Source organism: Phascolarctos cinereus, unplaced genomic scaffold (assembly GCF_003287225.1).
Source record: "Phascolarctos cinereus isolate Bilbo 61053 unplaced genomic scaffold, phaCin_HiC Scaffold_1;HRSCAF=81, whole genome shotgun sequence".
NCBI classification, from domain to species: domain Eukaryota; kingdom Metazoa; phylum Chordata; class Mammalia; order Diprotodontia; family Phascolarctidae; genus Phascolarctos; species Phascolarctos cinereus.
In genome coordinates, this window is record NW_027555514.1 from 288,224,890 (window position 1) to 288,248,522 (window position 23,633).

Here is a 23,633-nt window from a genome sequence, read left to right on the forward strand (position 1 = left end):
CCGGCTGCTAACTCCGCCAGGCCCCTCTGAGCTTAGCCAGACTGGACCCAAGGCAACAAATGCATGGTCCCTCCCTGGCCTCATACTCGAGCCCTGTCTTGTTTGTCCTTCATGGGAAAGCCTTTGAAGAGCCCAAGATCACCTCTGCCTTCACTCAGGTAATCTTAGCAAAGGGCCAAGGACAGATACCTGGGGCACTCCACTAGAGACCCATTTCCAGGTTTGGTACAATCCACTTAAACAGGTGAGGAATCCATCTAATTGTCTTCTCATCAGGTCAGTCATCTGCCCGCTTCTCTGTTTTGTTGCCAAGGTTATCTTTCGAGGCTTTCTAATGCTTTGATAAAATCCAAGAATCATGAGTCTATGGCACTGACCAATTTGTCCAGTCTAGTAGTAACTCCTTCCAAATAGATGATGAGATGAATTTGGCATGACCTGTTTTTGATGAGCCTAATGGGCCATAGAATCTTGCCTGGTAGTCTGGGGCCAGATTATTTTTTACTGATAGACAGTAGGTATGTGCAGAAGCTCCTGGGGCAGGGGAGGGACCAGCCCACCTCTTCTACTGGCCATATAGTCTGCTGATGACATTCTTTACTCCACTTACAAAATTCCTCATTGACAATGGGCTTCAGTCTACTCACACCTACCAAGGGCCTTTTCACTGTCCTGTGGGTGACCTACAAGAGTTCAGCATCACTGTCTACACAGGAAAAAACAAAGAGGTGAAAAATGCCTACAGAGCTAAACATTAGTCCATATATCTTGGCCAGAGATGGCAGCTCAGGAAAGCTCTGGGGGCTTTCATGGTCACAGAAAACTTCCTGGAAGAGTGAGCTTGGGGAGATGTATAGCATTTAGGCAGGCAGAAAGTGGGGGAGTCACCTCAATAGGGCACAGAGGAAGGATGCCCAAGGATGATGAAAAGACTAACACGGCGAGGGCTCCCACCAGCCCCTGCCCCAAACCCTTAGCTCCTACCAGTCCCACCTCTTCAATAAGACTTGGGCAAGATGGTAGAAGGCCTTGGATATCAGGATAATGGCAAAGTGTGGAAGGCTTTTGAGGATGGGATAGCAGATGAAGGCAGTTAGTGGCCACTCACATGGCCTTTGTACAGATATGCAACTCAGTGGACAGGGCCTGAATTGCTGAGGACTTCTCCATTGTCTTTTCTTGAGATAGTCCCCGTGGTCTTTACTGGTCATTTGCTATGGTCTTCCCCATGAGATATCTCTGGATTCAAAAGGAACTACTTGTCTGTGCCTTGAAACCCAAATCACTCTGGCTCTGATTGGTCGATGATAGGACCCAGCCAATCCTCACTTGCTCATTGCTTGGGTTTGGACGGCTCAGAGTGAGTGTAAACAGCAATTGTTTCTGTTTTGGCCAGAGTCCATGAAGGTCTTCCCTTCTCAGACTGATTCTTTTGAATAGGCTAACTAAGCCATCTTTCACCTTACTTCTTACCTAGCTTTAAATCACTGAATGGGTGTTGCTCAGACAAACTGAGACGTGGGAAAGACTTGATCTTAAAAGGCCAAGGTCTCTTACTGCATCTGGGGGCCATCACCAGTTGTCTTGACCTATATCTTGACCTATGTCTTGCCTCTGGACTCCAGTGGTTCGGGAGGAGAGAGTGAAGCTGGCGACTTTACACAGCCCTGCTTCACTTAAGTCCAATTCATTTGCAAGTCAAGCTGTCACCCTCCTGATGCCCAACAACAACATCTTTGCGGCCAATCCCTTGGAGCTTTTAAACTACTCCCTGTCGGCTTCACTGTCCTCCTCTTCCCAACGACCATTTCTGCTTCCTTAAATGGTAACCTAGTAGTATCTGAGGCAAAGTTCGAACTCAAGTCCAGTCTCCTTCTCTGCCCTCTGGCTGCTGCTGCTGCTGCTGCTGATGATGAATAATAGGAGGAGGCTGGGTGACGATGATGAAGATGGTGGTGATGCAAACAATGGTGGGGTTGGAGCTTGCTTCAATAGTGCAAGGATTCACGACTATGGTGTTTGATGGGGAGGCACTGCTATCACTGATCTAGTTGACATCTAGTTGATTTGGGGTCTATTTGTTGTCTTTCCAGTTTAATCTATAATGTTCCTGGGGTGATCTGACTTCAGTCTCAGACTTTTATTTTTCACAGGATTCGAACTCATGTCCCAGGACTCCAAGGTCAACACACTTTCCACTGCCTCATACACAGACTCCCATAGGCAAGGTGCCTTCCAGATCTCTGATCCCATAGGCCAGAATAGCACGATTTTGTTACACATCTTCTGGTAGGCTCTTATTAAATTAGATTTGTTCTCCATCTTAATTTACTTCAACTGGGTTCTGCACTTCTTTTCATGATCATGCCATTGTGAAAAGAGAAAGGATATTAAATAAGATTTCAATACTAAAATTATTTTATTTTTTCAATGAACAGAAACCTCTTGGTTGTTTAAATTCTTAACCAACCTAGAAAGTGGAGGCTTAATGCCCAGTCCTATGGCTAGCAGATGTGTAGCTCCTGTTCCCTCATCTTGGTAATTTAGAAAATCCTCTTATTCCCCTGAACCTCTTTCCCATCCAGCTCAATCTTCCCATGTCCTAAACCCCTAACTCTTTGCTTTTTGGTTTACCAGTATGCTTGCCTATCAGCTCCCTTCTGAAGGAACCCCTATGTGACCAATGAGGTCATTGCTCCTCACCTCCATGCATTTCCTGCCTTTGCCCTGGCTGCTTCCCTTCTCACACCTACCGTCCAGCTTGTGTGGCTTCCTTTAAGCTCAGTTGAAATCCCACTTGCTGTACGAGGCCTTTCTGTGCTCCTCTTCCTGCCCTCACCTCCCCACCTGCTTTTGCCCTCCCCCAGACATTCCCTCCCATTTACATGGATATATTTTATGTACACGGTTGTTTTCCTGTTGTTTCCTCCATCAGAATGTCCCTTAAGGGTAGGGACCATGATTTTCCTTTTCTTCTGTTCCAGTGCTTAGTAGAGTGTGCTTAATAAAGGCTTGTTGACTGACTCCAAGTTCCACCCATGGCTCCTGGTTCTTGTGGCATTCTGCCCATTCTGCCCTCTTGGGCCAGAGAGAACAGCTCCAGTCTTTCCTCCAACAGCCTTTCAGGGCTGGGCTCACAGTAATGCTTTAGAAATGCTTTTCCATACCCAGCAAAACTGAGTATAATCCTTCAGAGGAAAAAAATGGTTATTCAGTGAAATAGAGGACTTTCAAGCATTCTTGATGAAAAGACCAGAGCCAAATAGAAAACTTGACTTTCAAATACAAGACTCAAGTGGAACATGAGGAGGTAAACAGGAAAGAGAAATCATAAGAGACTTATTAAGGCTGAACTGTTTACATTCCTGCATGGAAAGATGATATTTATAACTCATGAGACCTTTGTCAGTATTAGGGTAGTGGGAGGGGAAAAAATTATATGCATGGATAGATAGATAGATAGATAGATAGATAGATAGATAGATAGATAGATAGATAGATAGATGGCACAGGGTGAGTTGAAGATGAAGGTGATATCTGGAGAATAAAATTAAGGGGTGAAAGAGGATTATACTAGGAAAAGGAGAAAGGGAAATGTAGAATGGGATACATTATCTCACACAAAACAGACAAGAAAAGGTTCTTACAGTGGAGAGGAAACAGGGGAAGGTGAGAGGAAATGAGGGAATCTTATTCTCATAGGATTTGGCTTAAGGAGGGAATAACATACACACTCAATTGGGTATGGAAATCTGTCTTACCCTACAGGAAAATAGGGGAGGAAGGGGACAAGAGAGAAGGGGGATGATAAAGAGAAGGGCAGATTGGGAAAGGGGTAATCAGAAGAAGGTACTTTTGAGGAGGGACAGGGTCAAAAGAAAGAATAGAATAAATGGGGGGAGCAGGATAGGATTAAGGGAAATAGAGTTAGTTTTTCACTACATCTCTACTATGGAAGTGTTTTGCATAACTGCACATGTATAACCTATATTGAGTTGCTTGCCTTTTCAACGAGGGTGGGGGGGGAAGGAAGAAGGGAAAAAAATTGGAACCCAAAGTTTTAAAAACACATGTTTTAAAAAAAATGTTTCCACATGCAACTGGGAAATAAGAAATACAGGAAATGAGGTACAGAAATCTATCCTGCCCCACAGGAAAATAGAAGGGGAAGGGGATAAGAGAAGTGGGGGGGGGATAGAAGGGCGGGCAGACTAGGGGAAGGGGTATTCAGAATGCATGCCATCTTGGGGTGGGGGAGAGGCAAGATGGGGTGAAAATTTGGAATTCAAAATATTGTGGAAGTAAATGTTGAAAACTAAAAATAAATAAATTTATATATATATAATCCCTTCTTAAAAAAAAAAAAAAGAAAGAAATGCTTTTCCACTTTGACCCAGCAATAGGTCTGTATCCCAAAGAGATCATATAAATAGGAAAAGTTTCCACATGTACAAAAATATTTATAGCAGCTATTTCTGTGGTGGCCAAGAATTGGAAACTGAAGGGATGTCTATCAGTTGGGGAATGCCTGAACAAGCTGTGGTATAGGAATGTAATGGAATACTATTGTGCTATAAGAAATTATGAGCAGGCAGACTTCAGAAAAACCTGGAAAGATTTGTATGGTCTGATGCTGAGTGAAGTGAGCAGAACCAGGAGAATGTCGTACACAGTAACAGCCATGTTGTGTGATGACTGACTGATAGACTTAGCCCTTCTCAGCTATGCAAGGATCTCAGACATCTCTAAAGGTCTCATGCACATCCAGAGAAAGAACTATGGAGTTTGAATGCAGATCAAAGCTTACTATTTGCTCTTTTTTTCCTTCTGTTTTGTTTCTTCTTTCTTGTGGTTCCTCCTATTGGTTCTAATTCTTCTTTACAACATCACTAATGTGAAAATATGTTTAATAGGAATATATATGTAGAGCCTATATCAGATCACACGACATCTTGGGGAGGGAGGGGGAAAATTTTAAACCTCAAAAGCTTATGGAAGTGATTGTTGAAAACTAAAAATAAATTAATTAATTTTTAAAAATGCTTTTCTGTTCTACTGGAGTAGAGAACCCCTGTTCAGAAAACACCTTTTCCCAGCGCAGATCCAGGTTCATACCTAGCTTTAAAAGTTCTCTTCTGGTGATGCCTTGGGGGCACTGAGAGGTGGTGAGGTGTGTCCCTTATGATCCTCCTTCCCATGCCAACTTAACTGAAGGCTCTGTCTCAGGTGAGCCACTAAAAAGGACGTGCTTAGAAGGAGTCACAGACAAGAAGGGCAGTCTGGAAATTACAGGCTGAGTTTGTTTATAGCCTTAAAAACAAGTTCTATGGGATATAAGGGTCTGGTACAGGCGCAGGCTCCATCAGCTTCTTCAGCTGCTGCAACTTCTCCACGTGGAGGACCCTAAGGAACTTGCTTCCAGGAGAATCATGCCTTGGAGAGACCCTGGCTATTGGTCAATGTTCCATCATTGGTTCAACGGTGAGATTTGGCTCCCCTCCAAGGAAGGTTCTATGATCACCTTTGGAGGTTTTGTCAAAAGGCCTGCCAACATCAGCCCCTTCCTCTTTTCTCCTTTCAAATCAAGGGAAACTTGGGAATTCTTTCTTTCATGTTGTCCAGGAGATCATGTGGTGAGGAGAAAGGTCTTAGAGCCTTCTCCTCCTTTGTAGCCACAAGGCCCAGACGATCAGGTCTTGGACCTTGGCTTTTCCATCTGTTATTTTCTCTTCTAAGTGAAGAGAGGGTTCTGTCACCTCAGGAGTGTCAAGGATGAGGAAAGTGAACTCTAAGAATCCCGGAGTGAGAATCCAGGCCTAGTTTTGCATCCAGAACAGCATCAGTGTTCTAAGGAGCAAAGAGGGATCTTTGGGAGTGATCACCCCTAGGAGAGCCCAGCCCAGCAGAAGCCCTCACCCAGCTGTCTTGCTGTGTTTGGACATAAATGTGGTAGGACGGATGCTGTGTAGGAGCTGAGCTGAGCCACGAATCCAATTCCCTCCCCTACCTCGGGAGGTAGGGTGGGGGAGATGATGCCCCCAGGGCTTGTGGGAAATAGTTGGACTTTATTCCCCTTATTTATCTCTGAAGTAAATATCTCTTTGCAAAAGCTGACTGATGTTATGAGGTTAAAAAGAAGTGGGGTGCTAATAGCCTCCTAGAATCCTGAGTGGCAGCTGTAACAGCCAGAGTCTGGGACAGTGAGCACACGCGCACGCGCACACACACACACACACACACACACACACTTCTCAAGGAAAGGTCATTTGTAGTTTTCTTTCCTCCAATGCATACAAAATTATAAATTTTATTTGGTATTTGTTAAGTTTGGAATTAAAATGGAATAAAATGAATATTAAAATCCCAACCATAACAGCAATGATAACAAGAGAAACTGGATGGTCTCCACTTGGCCCCTGTGGCCCTGACCTGAACAACTTTGGCCACAACTGACCACCTTCTTGTCTGGATTCTCTCCCTCCCCATGACTGCCATCCCCAGCCTTCTCCTAGGCCTCCTCCTATCTGCTTCTCACTCTTCTTTCTTGAATCTAGCAAATCTCATTCTGTTACTAAGGGTAAGGGTATGCCTCACAGTCAGTGCTCTGAGCACTGTCTCCCTTGCTGGTCTCATCTGTTCCCAAGGGCTCAGATATAATTTCTCCCCAGGTGTCTTCCAAATATGTGTGTGTGAGTGGGTGTGTGCATGTGAGAGTGTGTGCGTGTGAGTATATGTGTGTGTATGTGTGGGTGAGTGTGTGAGTATGTGTGGGTGAGTGTGTGCATGTCAGAATATATGAGTATGTGTGCATGTGAGAGTGTGTGCATGTGAGTATATGTGTGTGTATGTGTGGGTGAGTGTGTGAGTATGTGTGGGTGAGTGTGTCCCTGATCTTACTCCTAACCTTCAGTCTTACCTTCAACTCAATTAACAAGCATTTATTACATACTTAACATGTGCAAATCACTGCACCAGGCACCAGGGTACACGTTTTCTGAAACAGTCGTACTGAAGGAATTGACCTTTCACTAGGAGAATATAACATGGACACAACTCCATATAAAATGATTTCACAGGAAGGGAAGAAACAAGCATTTATTAAGTACCTCCTATGTGCCAAGCACCGTGCTAAATGCTTTATGAATACTTTCTCACTTGATACTCACAACAACCCTGGGTGGTAGGTGCTTTAATTATCCCCATTTTACAACTGAAGAAATTGAGGCTGACGAGTTAAGTGACTTGCCTATGGTAACAGCTCATAAATGTCTGAGGCTAGATTTGAGCTCAGGTCTTCCTCCAGGCACAGCACTCTATCCACAGCACCACCTAGCTGCCAAGATGGTAAGGAAGGACAGTGAGTTCATCAGAATAGGCATCCTGAAGCAGATGGCACCAAAGCTGAGCTTTATGTGGAAACTAAGAATTCTAAAAGGCAGAAGTGAGCAGGGAGAACCCTCTGGCAATGCGAAACAGCTTGGGCAAAGGCGTGGAGGTGGGAGGTCAGTACGAGAACCACAAGGGAGGCAGAAGAACAGAAAGTACAAGAAGAAATCCTGTGAAATCAGCCTAGAGAGGTAGGCTAAAGCCAGGATGCTGATGCCAAATGATGAAGTTGTGTTTTCTCTCAGAGGCAAGAGAGAGCCATGGGAGCTTCTTGACTAGAGGACTGACATTCAGATGTGCCCTAGAAAGTTTTGGTAGCCTCATGGAGGACAGATTTGGAAGAAAAGAGACTGGGAATAATTCAGGGACCATTGCAATGGTCCAGGTGAGAGGTGATGAGGACCTGTAGCCGACTGAACGGAAAGAAAAGGATGTTCTCAAGAGAGAATGAACAAGATTTAGCAGATGACTGGAATTGAAGGATGAGGGTAAGGAAAGTGTGGAGAATGACCCCAAGCTGAGGAGCCTGGGTGGCTAGCAATATGGCGTTATGTAGGAGAAAGAATGAGGTAAAGATCAGGTTTGGGATATTTGGAGCTTTAGTGGTCTAACACAGAGGTGGAGCTGTCCAGGAGGCAGATACAAACGTAGGACTGAAGCACAAGAGGACAGCTTGGGATGGGACATATTTATTTGGGGGTCATCTACATAGAGATGATAAGGGACCCATGGGAACTGAGGAAGTTACCAAGAGAGTATAGCTAGAGAAGAAAGTAGGTCTGAGGAAAGTGGGGCTAAGTGGATAGAATGTGGATCTGGAATTTGGAAGATCTGAATTCAAATCCAGCCTCAGGCATTTCCTAGCTGTATGACCCTGTGCAAGTCACTTAACTGCTGCCTGCCTCAGTTTACTCAATTATAAAATGGGGATAATAACAGCACCTACCTCCTATGGTTATTGTGAGGATTAAATGAGATAATATTTGTAAAAGTTCTTAGCACAGTGCCTGGCACATAGTAGCTGCTTGATAAATGCTTATTTCCTTCCCATTCATGCTTAACAGATATGATAATAAAATAATGGAAACATTAGTATGAGTAATCAGTAATAGGAATGATCAGATAGGCATGGGGAAAACCAGAAAAGAATGTAATCCCGAAAGCTGAAGAATGTGATCCCGAAAGCTGCAGAAGGCAAACACTTGGGAGGAGGAGAGAGTCAACAGTGTTAAAAGTTGTACAGAGGTCAAGAAGGCTGAAGAACAGGAAAGGCCATTAGAGTTGGCACTGGAGCTGTCTTTCGGATATCTCCTAGATGCCTCAGAGGACATCTCAGATTAAAAAGCACCAAAGTGGACCTCAGTCTCTCCCTCTGAAGCCTTCCCACTGCCAGATATCCCAATTTCTGGTAAGGACGCCACCATTCTCCCAGTCACCTGGGTCTGGTCATCCTCTGCTCTTCTTCCACCAACCCCAAATCCAATCAGTCATATAGCATCTGTCTCATAGCATCTGTCTTCCCAACATCTCTCCCAATGCTTGCATGCCTCTCTCTGCTCACACTACCACAGCCCAGTTCACCTTTCCCTCTTGTATCTATCCTTTCTAGTTCAGCTTCCACGCAGATGCTGATATTTGCTTCCCAGCGGGATTGCATGACTCCCCACCTCAAAACTCTTTAGCAACTTCCTATTTCTTCTAGGATAAAATAAAAACTGCTTGACCCAGTGTCAAAAGACCTCCACAATATGGCTGTGATCTACCTCTCCAGTCTTTTCCCATACTCTGAGCCTTCACAAACTGTACTGTAGCTCCAAGGTCCCCCTCACATGGAGGTCCCTTTAAAACCATTCTAGGTCTGAGCTGTGTTATTTATGGGTAAGCACCCACTCAAAATCATTGCTGATTTGCCTCTAAGGACACTATTCAAGGCAATCCATTTCATTAATTAGAAGAGTAAAATGAGGCACAAGAAAGCCCCCTTGACATATGAAGTGGCCTGTGGGAGAGGGGGTATGTGCAGAAAACCCAGGTAGCCAGAGGGGGCATGTGACTGGGGCAACTCCTGCCTATAATCCTACTACTTCTTTCTACAGTGGTGAAATGCCATCAAGTCAGGTAGCTACATTTTCCACTGAGCTGGAGTCCTCTGTTGATGTATCTGGGCCTATGAGCCTGTTGAGCTATTGCTCTCTGCTGCCATCTGTTGGTTCTTAGTAGTTATGCTGGTTTTGGCCCAGTATGGGGAGAGGGTCTACCAGCTCCTTCAGCTCATAGCCCAAGCCCAGCTGACTGTGTTGAGCCTGCTAACTGGAGAAGCCTTGAGATATTTGTCTGCCTTTAGAATGACTCTGTTTCTGTCTTGCTACACTCTTCTTTATCTCATTCTGTTGTCTCATTTAGGATTAGAAAAAGCTTTTCAACTCCTTTCCACTCCCATCCTAGATATCTTGTGTCCCTACAAATCTTACTCTGGACCAAGACTGAAAGGGGCTAGAAGGAGCTGGTGATCGTTGTCCTTTAACTGCTAGTAACAAGCTAATGGCCCTATAGGGCATAAAGATGAGGAAAACAACTGGACAAGACCAAGTGTACACAGAGTTGTTCATCCTTTCTTTTCAAATAAGACCAACGACATTGTAGGGTGATCTCTTACCTCAAGCGTGAATTGTATTTAAGTGAGGCAGAGTTGCACAAAGGCATCAGGCTTGCTCCCTCTTCTAGAGCCATAGAAATCCAACGGCAGGACAAAAGTAAAGATGTCAGTGGACTGGGATGCAGTGGGTGACCTTGTCATCTTCAATGTCCGACCCAGCTCTAAGCACTCACGGCACCTGTTTCAGTCATCTTAATGACCATTGGAACAAATTGTTCTCATCTGCCCATTGCACAGAAGTCTTCACATGCTTGGAGTAGACATCCCCTTAATTCACCGATGGGTTTGAGGCCTGGTGGCTACCCTCAGCCTGGTTTAGCCATCTGCCAAGACAGTTTTATTGGAGCGTAGCTGCTTCACATGCTGTAGTATCTTGGAGCCACTGCTGAGAGTTGGGGGTCAGGTGGACGCCAAAGGGAAATGAGCAGCCCTGAAAAGGATTTGGCAAGCCCTCATACCAGAGGTGCTAGTCCTCTGGAATCAGCAGAGTAGATCAAAGCTGGAGGCTTTGTAAAGATGTTGAGGGATTTAATTCTCAAGATATATGAAGGAAAGATATCAAGGAAGAGGAAAAGTCTCAGACCTTATTAATTTTTTTAAAAGTAACCCAGAGAAAACCAAGAACTGTTCACCTATATGCTTATTTTCACATGCACACACACACACACACACACACACACACACACACACACATCCCACTTTGGGACACTCAACTTGCCTTCACACTTACAGTTTGGACCCTCTGAGAGAAGCTGCTACCTTGGATTCTAGGTGTAATTATACGAGTGGCTACTCTTCTCATTGTAGCTCATGGGCCCCTATCAGTGTGCTTCATATTTATAATCAGTCAGTAGACTTAACCAGACCTTAGTAAAGTCATTTGCTAAGATGGATGGTAAGAAAAGTAGATACAAAACGCATCACCTCATAAACTGGGGGTGAACTCCCCATACAGCATCCATGGAAAGAGTGAGATCGATGGGAGTACAATGGTAATGAAACACAGATGTAGAATACACACATGGCAGAGAAAACTCCCAATCTTCAGTACTCTCTGGGAAGTCTTCACACAGCTTCCCTCGGGTGTACTCTCTGGTGGGCAGGTTGCTCAGCAGGACTCCCAGGGGCTGCTCCTCTCCATAGGTGATTCTTGACTTCCAGGGCTAGTTCCCTGAAGCTACTTTCTCCCTTCAGTACCTAGAAGACCAAATATTAGTATTACTACTGCACCGTGTGTTAAGGCACCAGTTTGCCTTGAAACAGTTTTATTTAGTTTATCATTAATCTATTATTTGAGCCATTTCTAATTACAGCTAAGTATTTGGAGATTATCTCAACTGAAATGTAGAAGAAAATCCTTTCCCTTACATTCTTCTCTGCCCCCCCCGTTAAAATATTCACTGTCCCCAACAAATCAACTGAGATGCTGTTGACAGTGCCCATAGTTCCAAATTCTCGATAGTTCTCTAAAGACTTGGGAGGGTTCAAGGATTGTCTTTCTGAGGTACTTCCTCAGCTGCCACGTACTGCAGTCTCATAAAAACCAATGTGACACACTTCACAAACAATCCAGAAATTAACATTCTTTCATCTGTCCCAATATATATGATGACATCATTTTGTATCATTTTGCAAAGTTCTTATAGGCACTTCCTGTCATGACACTTGCAAAGGTCAGCTGGGACTACCTCAACTGAGGTGGGACGGAGAGCTCCCATTGCATCAGAATATTCCACCCATGCCTCATGGGCATCTTTGCTCAGAGTCTCAGAAAAGAATCAGCAGGATTCCTCGAGGGATATCCCAGAGCTGACCACATCTTTCCATCACATAATTGACTGAAAGATGTAGATAGAGAACACCAGAAGCCATGGTGCTTCTTGTTTATTGGATATTAAGAAAGCCTTTGACTTGGCAAGGCTAAATGCCACCCAAAGACTCTTTTCCAATAAGGTATCTCCTGTGAATGCATCAAAATTATGTAAGACTCCTTGAAAGCTACAACAGAGATAACCTTGTTCAGTGACTCTCTGATCCTTAATAGCAGGTGGCACATCGAACAGAGTGAAGTATGCTTGCCAAAGGTGGTTGTTACTGTCTTGGAGAAGATCCAAGGCAGAGTCAGCTAGGAAGTGAGGTGTATAGAGAGCTGGCCCTGGAACTGGGAAGACCTGAGTTCAAATTCAGCCTCAGACACTAACAATGTGATACCGGGCAAGTGACTTCACTTCTCTGGGTCTCAGTTTTTCCATCTGGAAAATGGTGATAAGAGCCCTTGCCTCCCAGGGCTGTTGTCAGGATCAAATGAGTTGACATATGTAAAGTGCTTTGCAAACTTTAAAAGGCCACAGGAATTCTAGCTATTATTAGTCTGAATGGAAGAGGGATTCCTCACGTGTGGTGAGATCCTTAGGGGGCTGCTACTGGAAGCTGACGTTGTGCTGGGTGCACCAAGCCCCGGAACGCTGGAGAGCCTCTGGGATGAGATCCACAGCCACTTTAAAGAGTTTGGCTTGACCATACACACAGGAAAAACCAGGTGGATAAAGAGTATCTGTTGTCCATACTAGGATATAAAGTTAGAAGGAGAACCTAAAGAGTGTCTATCAGCATACAGATAGATTGATGTACAAATGCTAAGTAATATATTTATTGCTGTTGTTCAGTTATGTCCAACTCTTCGTGACCCCATTTGGAGTTTTCTTGGCAGAGATACTGGAGCAATTTGCCATTTCCTTCTCCAGCTCATTTTGCAGATGAGGAAACTGAGGCAAACAGAGTGAAGTGACTTGCCCAGGGTCACACAGCTGGTAAGTGTCTGAGGCTAGACTTGAACTCAGGAAGATGAGTGAGTCTTCCTGACTGTAGGCCTGGCGCTCTGTGCACTACGGCACCCCCTAGCTGCCCCACATGTAACATATATGTATGTATAAATTTGGGGCTGACAGTGCAAAAGAGCAATGATTTGGGCCTCCCATTAAGCAGAGGGAGGGCAGCAGGCTGAATTGCCTTTAGAATACTGCAAAGGCTTGAGCAATCCCAAATTTCCTCCTGAAATGAAGGCCTCTCTTTTTAATACATAGTCATTCCGGCAGTGTTGCATTTTTGTTATTAGTCACAGAACACTGAGTTGCTGAAGAATTAAAACTGAGTATCTACAGGAAGCAGTATCTATTGGGGGCAGCTGGGTGGTGCAGTGGATAGAGTACCAGACCTGGAATCAGGAAGGACTGAGTTCAAATCCGGCCTTAGACACTTAGCTGTGTGACCCTGGCCAAGTCACTCCACTCTCTTTGCCTCAGTTTCCTTGTCTGTAAAATGAGCTGGAGAAGCAAATGGCAAACCACTGCAGTATCTTTGCCAAGAAAACCCCAAATGGGGTCACAGAGAGTCAGACCCGACTGAGAGGACTGAAAGACAACGAGCAACAATGGAGAGGCCCAAGGTAGCTGGAGTGATGGCCACACGTAACAATGAACCAATCAATCACGCCATAAGCATTTATTAGACACTTGCTGTTTGCCTGGCATGGGGGTTACAAAAGCAAAAATGAAACAGGCCCTGCTCTCCAAATGTTTTCGTTCTATCAATGAAGTCAACATACACATACATAAACATGCCCAAATGTGTACAATGTATACAAAATGGATACATTGATAAAAACATTTCCATGCAAATGTAAACTTGCTACCTGGTGATTCTTTAGGGAAGGAGAAGTACCAGCTGGACATCAGGAAAAAGACTCACGGAGAACGTGGCGTACAGGCTGCGTGTTGAAGGAAGTTGCGGTTCTAAGGGGTAGAGGGGGAACAGAGAACATTCCAGTCCTGAGAGATGGCTCTGCAAAGGCGCTGAGGTGGGGCGGGGTGCGTGTGTGAGGAGCAGTAAGAAGACCAGCTTGGCTGGACTGCAGAGTATGGGAAGGGGAGTGACGGGACCAAAGACGTTGGAGTCAGCCTGTGAAGGGTCTTAAATAACACATACCTCTATTTGACTCTAGGCATAGGAGGGAACCACTAGAGTTTACTGAGCGGCAGCTAGGTGGCGCCATAGTGCACAGAGCGCTGGGCCCGGAGTCAGGAAGACCTGAGTTCAGATCTAAGCTCAGACATTGACTAGCTGTGTGACCCTGGGCAAGTCACTTCACCTTATTTGCTTTAATCCACTGGAGAAGATAATGGCAAACCAGTGCAATGTCTTTGCCAAGAAAGCCTCAAAGGGGGTCCCAAAGAGCAGGACATGACTGTAACAACAACAACGTGGGGTATCCAGTTGGAGATGCCTTGTGGGCAGTTGGTGACTCAGGCCTAGAGAAGAAAGAAACAAGGAAGCCTGGAGAAGTACCAAGTAAATGACGCCAACAGGGAAACGTATGTCTGAATGAGATGAACTGGTCATGTGGCAAGGGGGAGGGGGAGATCACATCACATGCTTAGCACCAATGATACCAAGAGCTAGTGTCTTAAAGATGCTTTAAGGTTTGCAAAGGTCTTTGCAGAGAAAGAGTATTTTATTTGATCCAATAGTCCCTTCATTTTTTTAATCTTATATGTTTTTCCAATTATATGTAAAAAAGAATTTTAACCCTTTTTAAAAAAAATTTTGAGTTCCAAATTCCCTCCTTTCCTCCTTCTCCTCTCCCCTCATTGAGAAGGCAAGCAATTTGATATAGATTATGCATATGAAGTCATGGAAAACATATTTCCATATTAGTCATGTTGTAAAAAAACAAATCTAAAACAAAGACTCTCCCAATAAAGACAAAAAAAAAATAAAGTTAAAAAAATATGCTTCAATCTATACTCAGAGCCCATCAGGTCTTTCTCTGGAGGTAGATAGCATTTTTCATCACGGGCCTTTTGGAATTGTCTTGGATCATTGTATTGCTAAGTAGAGCTAAATCATTCACAGTGGATCATTGTACAAATATTACTGTTACTGAGTACAACGTTCTCCCGCTTCTCATTTTACTCAGCATCAGTTCATGTAAGTCTTCCCCGGTTTTTCTGAAAGCATCCTGCTTTTCATTTCACAATAGTATTCCATTACAAGTTTACACCACAGCTTATTGAGCCATTCCTCAAATAATGGGCATCCCCTCAATTTCCAATTCTTTGCCACCACAAAAGAACTGCTATAAAATTTTTGTACATAGAGGTCCTTTTCCTTTTTTTTTTAATCTCTTTGGGATGCAGACCTAGCAGTAGTATTGCTGGGTCAAAGGTGTGCACAGTTTTATAGCCCTTTGGGCATAGTTCCAAACTGCTCTCCAGGATGGTTGGATCAGTTCATAAATCCACCCACACTGCCTCAGTGTCCCAGTTTTCCCACACTCCCTCCAACATTGGTCAATTTCCTTTTCTATCATATTAGCCAATTTAATAGGTATGAGATGGTACCTCAGAGTTGTTTTAATTTGCATTTCTCTAATTGACAGTGATTTAGCATTTTTATGTGATTGTAAATAGCTTTGATTTCTTAATTTGAAAACTGCCTGTTTGTATCTTTTGACCATTTATCAATTGGGGAATGACTTTTATTCTTATCATTTTGACTCAGTTTTCTATATATTTGAGAAATGAGGCCTTTATCAGAAAAACTTGTAAAAAAATTTCTGCTAGTTTTCTGCTTTCCTTCTGATCTTGGCTTCATTGATTTTATTTTTGCAAAACCTTTTAAATTTAATGTAATCAAATTATCTATTTTGTAGCAGCTCTTTTTGTGGTGGCTAAGAATTAGGAATTAAAGGGATGCCCATGCATTGGGGAATGGCTGACTGAGTTGTGGTGTATGATTATGATGCTATAAGAAATGACAAGCAGAATGTGTTCAGAAAAACCTGGAAAGACTTACATGAACGTGATGCAAAGTGAAGTGAGCAGAACCAGGAGAACATTGTACACAGTAGTAACAATATTGTATGATGGTCAACTGTGAATGACTTTGCTATTCGCAGCAATACAATGTTCCAAGGATGTCCCAGAGGACTAATGATGAAGTATACTACCCACCTCCAGAGAAAGGACTGATATTGTTTGAATATAGACCGAGGCATAATATTTTTTACTTTCTTTCTTTCATTCTTTTTCTTTTATTCGAGTCTTCTTGTACAAAACAACTAATTTGGAAATGTTTTACATGATTGCACAAGTATAACCTAGATCTGATTGCTTGCTGTCTTCCGGGGTGGGGGAGGGAGAGAGAGAAAACTTAGAACTCAAATTTTATTAAATGTTAAAAAATTGTTTTAACATGTAATTGGGGAAAAATAAAATCTACTCAAATATGTTTTTTTTAAAATTATCCATTTTACCTCCTGTAATGCCCTCTATCTAATAGTTCCCTCATAATATCAGAAGACTGTGAGGAAGGCTGAGTGGAGGATGAACTGGAGCGTTAGCAGGCAGACCCCGCAGCAGCTATCATGACAGTCCAGGGGTGAGGTGCTGAGGGCCTGCAGAGGAGAGAAGGAAGTATATTCGAGAGATAGACTGAATTGCTCGTTCAGTCATTTCAGCTGTGTCCCACTCTTCATGACCTCATCTTGGGCTTTTCTTGAATCCTGGAGTGGTCTGCCATTTCCTTCGCCAGCTCCTTTGACAGATAAGGAAACCAAGCCAAACCTGGTTAAGTGACTCGCCCAGGGTCATACAGCTAGTAAGTGTCTGAGGCCGAATTTGAACTCATGGAAAGCTCATTGCTCTATCCACTGAGCCACTTAGCTGCTCCTTTTTACAAAGACAGAATTGACAAGAGCTGGCATAAGAGATATTAGGAAGGTAGAAACAATAGGACTCGATATTGGGGGTGAATGTGAGAGAGACGTTGAGGATACCCCCTAGGTTGTAAGCCTGGGTGCCTAGCAGGATGGTGGTGCCCTCAACAGTAATAGAGAAATTCAGAAAGGGAGAGTATTCTGGGGAAAAGCTGCCGAATTCTGTTTTAGCCATGTTAAATATGAGGTGTCTGTGGGACATCCAACATGACCAACAGGCTATTGTCAATAGGACAGGAGAGAGTGTGGGGTTGTATAAACAGATCTGATAATCATCTATCTAGAAATAATAATGATAGAATGATAATGACAACAATAAGAGCTAACATTTCTAGAGCATTTACTATGTGCCAGGCACTGTGCAAAGTGCCTCACAATTATCCTCATTTGATCCTCCCAACAATCCTGGGACCTAGGTAATATTGCTATTTTAGTTATTTAATTTTTAGTTTTCAACATTCACTTTTATAAGATTTTGAGTTCTACAATTTCCCCCCTCCCTCCCCTGCCCCCTGCCCAAGATGGCATGCAATCTGATATAGGCAATACATGTATGATCATATTAAACATATTTCCACATCAGTCATGTTGTGAAAGAAGAATCAGAACAAAAGGAAAAAACCATGAGAAAGGAAAAAAAAACCAAAAAAGAGAAAATAACATGCTTTAAAAATTGTATTTATTTGTTGGTTTTTAGTTTTCAACATTCACTTCTATAAGATTCTGAGCTCTAAATTTTCTCCCTCTCCCTCTGCTCCCCCTTCCCCAAGATGGTGTGCAATCTGATATAGGCTCTATGTGTACAATCAAATTAAACATATTTATACATTAGTCATGTTGTGAAAGAAGAATCAGAACAAAAGGGGAAAACCACAAGAAAGAAAGAAAAAAGAGCAAATAGTATGCTTCCATCTGCATTTAGACTTCATGGGTTTTTTTCTGGGTGTGGATAACATTTTCCACTATGAGTCTTTTGGAGTTGACTTAGATCCTTGCATTGCTGAGAAGAGCTAAGTCTATCAAAGTTAGTCATCGCATAACATGGCTGTTACTGTGCACAACACTCTCCCAGTTCTGCTCACTTCACTCAGCATCAGTCCATACAAATCTTTCCAGGTTTTTCTGAAGTCTACCTGTTCATCATTTCTTATAGCACAATAGTATTACATCTCAATTCTGGGGCTGGGGCTCTGTGCTGGGTACCTGGCCATGGCAAAGTGGGCCTGTGGCACAGGATTGGCCACTGAGGCGGAAAGAGCTGCCCACTCAATTTCCTTTCGGGTACTTCCTGGGAGGGACACCAGCCCAAGAGGAATAGCTATTGTCCCCATATTGCCACTAGAGCAGTTACCCTCCAGTGTAACCTGAGCCTGCATCTTGGGCTGGCATGCTGCTGCTTCTTTTTGCTTCTCTGCCTCAGTCCAGTCAATTTGACAGTGATCCTGAGATGCCTGGGAGGCAGCCTCCTGAGCTTGAGAGATTGCGATCTCCTGAAGCTGCACTAAGGAGGGAGGTGCCCATTCCAACTATTACAACGCTTCTTGGAGAAGACAACCCACCATGAGAGAAGACCACTTTCTTGGCCCAGTATACTAGGAGATATAAAGCCCAAGGAAGCTAATGAAGAGCCGGGGTGCTCGCGAAATGCCTGTTCTGCAGTCTTGCAAAATGCTTCTTGTTTTGCTGTTTTAAGCAGTAGTAGCAGTAATAATAATAATAATACTTATATATTTGGAATGTATCTCATTTAATTGTTACAACAACCTGGAAGGTAGATGCTATTATTCTTCTCATTTTGCAGATGAGGAAACTGAGGCAGAGAGAGGTTAAGTGACGTGTCCAAGTTCACACAGATAGTCATGTTGGAGGCCAGATTTGAACTCAAATTTTCCTGATTTCAAGTCTGGTGCTGTATCTATCCACTGTGATGCCGAGGGTCCTCATCAACTGCCAGAGAAAGTAAGATAGTACTACTTCTTCAGGTTTAAGGCTGTGTTGGTGAATGCTTGCTTTTAATGGCTGATGCATTTCCTTTGTGTGGAAGAAACAAATGTTGGATCAAATTCATGCAACGTTTGTTTGTTGAAAATGTTTATTTCTTACTTAATGCTCATTGACTGACTTGGAATGCCCTTTCTGGTGAACCTTTATCTTTTGCTGCCAGGCCCTAGCCTCCTTCATTCCTTTGTCCCTGTTTATCCTCCCAGGGAAGGAGAGTTCTTTTCCTCCTCTGGACACCCGAGTATTCCTTATCTGCATACTCCCAACATGCACCCTACCCCTCCTAGGATGTAAGCTCCTTGAGGGTAGAGCCACTTGCATCAGGCCCTAAACCAGCCCTGTACTTTGCCCACAGTAAGTGGCTAATAAAATGACTGAATTAGGGAGGTGGTTGACCTGGAGGAGAGAGAGGCCAAGCTGTCTGCTCCCTGGTGACCCTGGAGAGAGCAGCTACAGGAGATTTGGGGGGAAGGGGCTGTTGCCAATTTCAGGTTCCTGAGAAGCACTGGGACCTCAGAAAAGGTGCATGAGGCCCAGCCTGGGAGGGGACAATAGTGTGGAAGGTTTGAGGGGGTCCAAGGAGTCGGTGCTGTACAAGAGGTGGGGGAAACCGATGGCCAGGGAGTGTGGTGGCCTGAGATGGGGGAGCAGTAGCAGCAAAGATGTGGGACTGTAAGCCCAGAAGCGTGTGGGGAGGAGTCCAAGGTGAGAGGGGGCAGTCTAAGGCTAGGAAGATAGGGGGTTCTAGGCCCTGAGTTTTGGGGTGTTGGAGGGTTCGGGGGGGATGGTCCAAGTCCAGGAAGATGATGGGGCAAGTCCAAGGCTAGGAAGGTGTGTGTGGGGGGGGTCCAGCGCCTGAGCTTTGGGGTGGGGGTAGTCTTGAGCCAAGGGGGACGGTCCAAGCCCAAGAAGGTCTCGGGGGTGCAAGGCGGGGCAGACCATCCGAGCCAAGAGAGACAGAGCAGGTTGGGGTGCTCTGAGGGTGGCCCGAGCCCAGGGACAATGGGGCTCGGAGGCGCTTAGGTCGGGCTCTGGCTGGAGACTCCTAGAAGACCAGAAGGCACCCAGTCCTTGCCCCAGAAGGAGGATCCGCAAAGAAAGACGTGGGCGGGGGAGGCGCGCGGCCAAATGGAGGAGGGCCCGCCTCCATTTGGCCACGCCCCCAAGGCAGCACCGCCCCCACTCTCTGGTCACGCCCCTTCAGGCTCCGGCCGGCGGAGGCGAGGGGGCGGGCTGCGGGCGCGCCCCCGGCAGGGCACGCCGACGCAGTCGCGGGCGCGCGCGCGCACGCCGGGAGGGAGGGACCGGGGGAAGATGGCGGCGGGAGCCGCTGGAGTCTCATCCTCCGCTGGGGCCGGGGAGCGCGGTCAGGGCCGGGGCCGGGGCCGAGGCCGGGGCCGGGGCCGAGGGGCCGGGCCCGGGCCGTGAGCGCGCAGCCGCCTCGCCCGTCCTTCCGCCACCCGCCCGCCATGGCCCGGCTCGCCGACTACTTCGTGCTGGTGGCCTTCGGGCCCGGGCCGCGCGCCGGTGAGTGGGGGGCCGTGGGGCGGGGGGGGAGGAGGGGGCCGGAGTGCCGGTCGGGCTGGGCGCGGCGTTCAGTGCCCTGGTGTCTTCCCCCCCCCGCCCCGCCGTAGATGTCACCCTGCGCCCCCAAACCAGCTGAAGAGGTCACCCTGCACCCCCAAACCAGCTGCCCAGTCCCCCTCAGCCGCAGAGGTCACCCTGCACCCCCAGACCAGCTGCCCAGCCCCTCTCAGCTGCAGAGTCACCCAGTACCCCCAAACTAGCTGCCCAGCCCCTCTCAGCTGCAGATGTCACCCTGTACCCCCAAACCAGCTGCCCAGCCACTCTCAGCTGCAGAGGTCACCTGTACCCCCAAACCAGCTGCCCAGCCACTCTCAGCTGCAGAGGTCACCTGTACCCCCAAACCAGCTGCCCAGCCCTCTCAGCTGTAGAGGTCACCTGCACCCCCAAACTAGCTGCCCAGCCCCTCTCAGCTGCAGAGGTCACCTGCACCCCCAAACTGGCTGCCCAGCCCCTCTCAGTTGCAGATGTCACCCTGCACCCCCAAACCGGCTGCCCAGCCCCTCTCAGCTACAGATGTCATCCTGCACCCCCAAAACAACTGCCCTACCTCAGTCAGCTACAGAGGTCACCATGTATCCCAAAACAGCTGTCCTACCCTTCTCAGGTGCATGTCACCCTGTACCCCTAAACCAGCTGCCTTGATACTCTTAGCTGCAGATTCACCCTGTACCCCCAAATCAGGCACAGAGGTCACCTTGTACCTCCAAACCAGCTACCTTGCCCCCTCATTTGCATGTCACCCCATACCCCAAAACCAACTACTCTGCCCCTCTCAGCTGCAGATGTCACCCTGTACCCCAGAACAAGTTGCACAGATCACTCTGTACCCCCAAATCAGCTACAGAAGTCATTTTGCAACCCCAAACCAGCTGCCCTGCCCCTCAGTTGCAGATGTCGCTGTACCCCCAAACCAGCTATCCTATACCCCTCAGCTACAGACATCACCCTATACCCCCAAACCAGGTACTTTGCCCTTCTTTCAGCTGTAGGTATCAGCTTGCATCCGCAAACGATCTGCTTTACTCCCTCAGCTGCAGATGTCACCCTGTACCCCTAAACCAGATGGTCTGACCCCTCATCTACAGTAATACCTCTGTATCCCTAAACCAGCTGCTTTACTTCCTCAGCTGCAGATGTCACCCAGTACCCCCAAACCAGCTGTTCTGTCCCATCTCCTGCAAGTGGCACCCTGAACCCCCACACCAACTACTCTGCTCCCCTAGCCATAGATATTACATCTGCCTCCCTGTCATCTATAGATGTCACCCTGCACCCCCAAACTAGTGGCCAGTCATGTTGCCAGGGTGGTCATTTGGGACCTTTGGTCCACGCATTTCCTGGGGCCAGCTCTGTGCCAGGGGCTGGGGCAGAGGCTAGTGGCTGGAAAGGGCCTCTGCCAGTGTGGTATATGCAAGCCAGGCTGTGGCAACGGCAGTATTTGAACCCAGACCCCTCTGTGTTAAAGCCAGGTGGCCAAAGGAAGGAAGAGGCGCCCCTTCTGGAGGGAGGGAGGGGCTACATGCACATTAGATAAATAAATGCTAGATATATTAATGAGTATATACAAGGTAATTCCTGGGGGTGGGGGGAAGACACTAGCAGCTGAGCCTTGAAGTGAGCTTGGTAGAAACTAGGGATGCCCGGGCCCCAGCTGGAATGCTCTGGGTGGTGTCCTGCAGGCAAGCCTCCCCAGATGTGATTTTGGGAAGATTAAGTGCAGTTCGCCAGGCTGAGGTGGTGAGGGGCTTAAAATGTCCTCTGGGGGAAGATGAGGCAAAGGGCTGCCTGACCCCAGGGAGCTTGGAAAAGATGGGCCCATCGCTGCTGTCTGTGCTGGGGACATGCCGGCTTGAGTCATGATTTTTTCCCCCTGTCAGTTGGGTGACCTTGAGCGAATGCCATTCCTTCCCCTGGACCCCAGTTGACATCCCCACCTGTGAAACAGTAGTGATTTTGCTCCTGCCCATTTATTTCCTAGAGGTGGTGTAAGGATTAGAGGAGGACAGGGGTAGGAACGTGGACTCTAGGCCTTGTACTGACAGGAGGCAGTTGGAACATTCCTCGTTTGGCACTGATCGGAAGGGCTGTAAGAGGTCAGAGAAGAAAGACACGTGTGTGAGTTGGAGCATCCTGGGAAGTTTTCCCAGAGAAAGTGGGTTTTGACTTCAGCCTTGAAAAATGAATAGACTAGGGATAAGGGAGAGAAATTGGAGGTAGGGAGAGACAGCAGTAGCCAGAGCGTGCAAGGCAAGGAGGGATGTGGTGCTGGCTGAGGCGGGCTGGAGGCTGGGGAGGAAGCATAGGAGAGCCAGAGCTGAGGGTCACTCTGACAGCAGGTGTGTGGAAGAGGGCTTTCCACTTAGAAAAAAAGCGTGGCACCAGGCCACGTATGACATGCTGCACCCCCTGGCCCAAGAGAGACACAAAGAGATAGGGTTTGAATCTGGGGTGGTTGGTGCCATCCCACCGGTGGCGGGCGGCCAGCTGGGAGATGGGGAGAGCTCCACGTGGAGAGTGGCCATGCCCAGGCCGGGCATCCTCCTCAAGGCTCTTGGAAGCTGCGGTGTGGATGCTCAGCACCCTGAAAGGCTGGTAGAGGCAGAGAGCTTCCCCTTCTTCCTATGGGGAGCCTACCCTTGGGACTGAACTCCACCAAATGATCGCTGCCGGAGGAAGTTCTCCCCGGAGGCCTGCTTTGCCAGCGTAGAAGAGGGGCCAGTTTGGACGGAGGCGGGGTAGGTAGCTGAGCTGCAGGAACTGGCTGCTGGTTCCTGCCACCAGACCCGTGTGGACCTTGGCTGGTGGCAGGCAAGGAGGGCCGTGCGGAACCGTCCTCCCTCTCGGATTAGCAGACTCACTGACTGAGTTAGAGGCTGGCCTGCCCACAGTCTGCAACCTGGGCTTAACCACCAGTAGATAACCCTGGTAGGTAACGGAAGAAGACAAGGCCGATTTTCTAGGAGGGCTGCCCACTGAGCGGTGAAGGGGGCCCGGCGGGACCAAGGAACGAGTGTCATGTCCCTGGGCCCTCCCCCCACTCACTGCCCCCATTCCCGGGCACTCACCATTTTCTAATGTGTGTGTGGCACCTGTTTGTGTCTCCCTGCTATTGGGTCCTATGCGCCTTGAGAGCAGAGGCCGGGCCTCTTCAGGGCTTTAGGTCCCTAGGGCCCAGCAGAGCGAGGGTTAGGCAGTGGGACCAGAGGTGCTGGGCAGGCCTGGCTCTGG

At 46.7% G+C, this 23,633-nt stretch overlaps 1 protein-coding gene across 1 annotated transcript in view; it reads left to right on the top strand.

Annotated features, from left to right (window-relative positions):
* The first annotated feature begins 20,189 nt into the window (after positions 1 to 20,189).
* Positions 20,190 to 23,633, top strand: part of SBF1 (SET binding factor 1) — a 45,665-nt gene continuing 42,221 nt past the window's right edge. Inside the window, exon 1 of the mRNA XM_078147917.1 lies at positions 20,190 to 20,345. Coding sequence (XP_078004043.1) covers positions 20,288 to 20,345 — 58 coding nt within the window. The 5' untranslated portion in view covers positions 20,190 to 20,287. The remainder of the gene's footprint in view (positions 20,346 to 23,633) is intronic.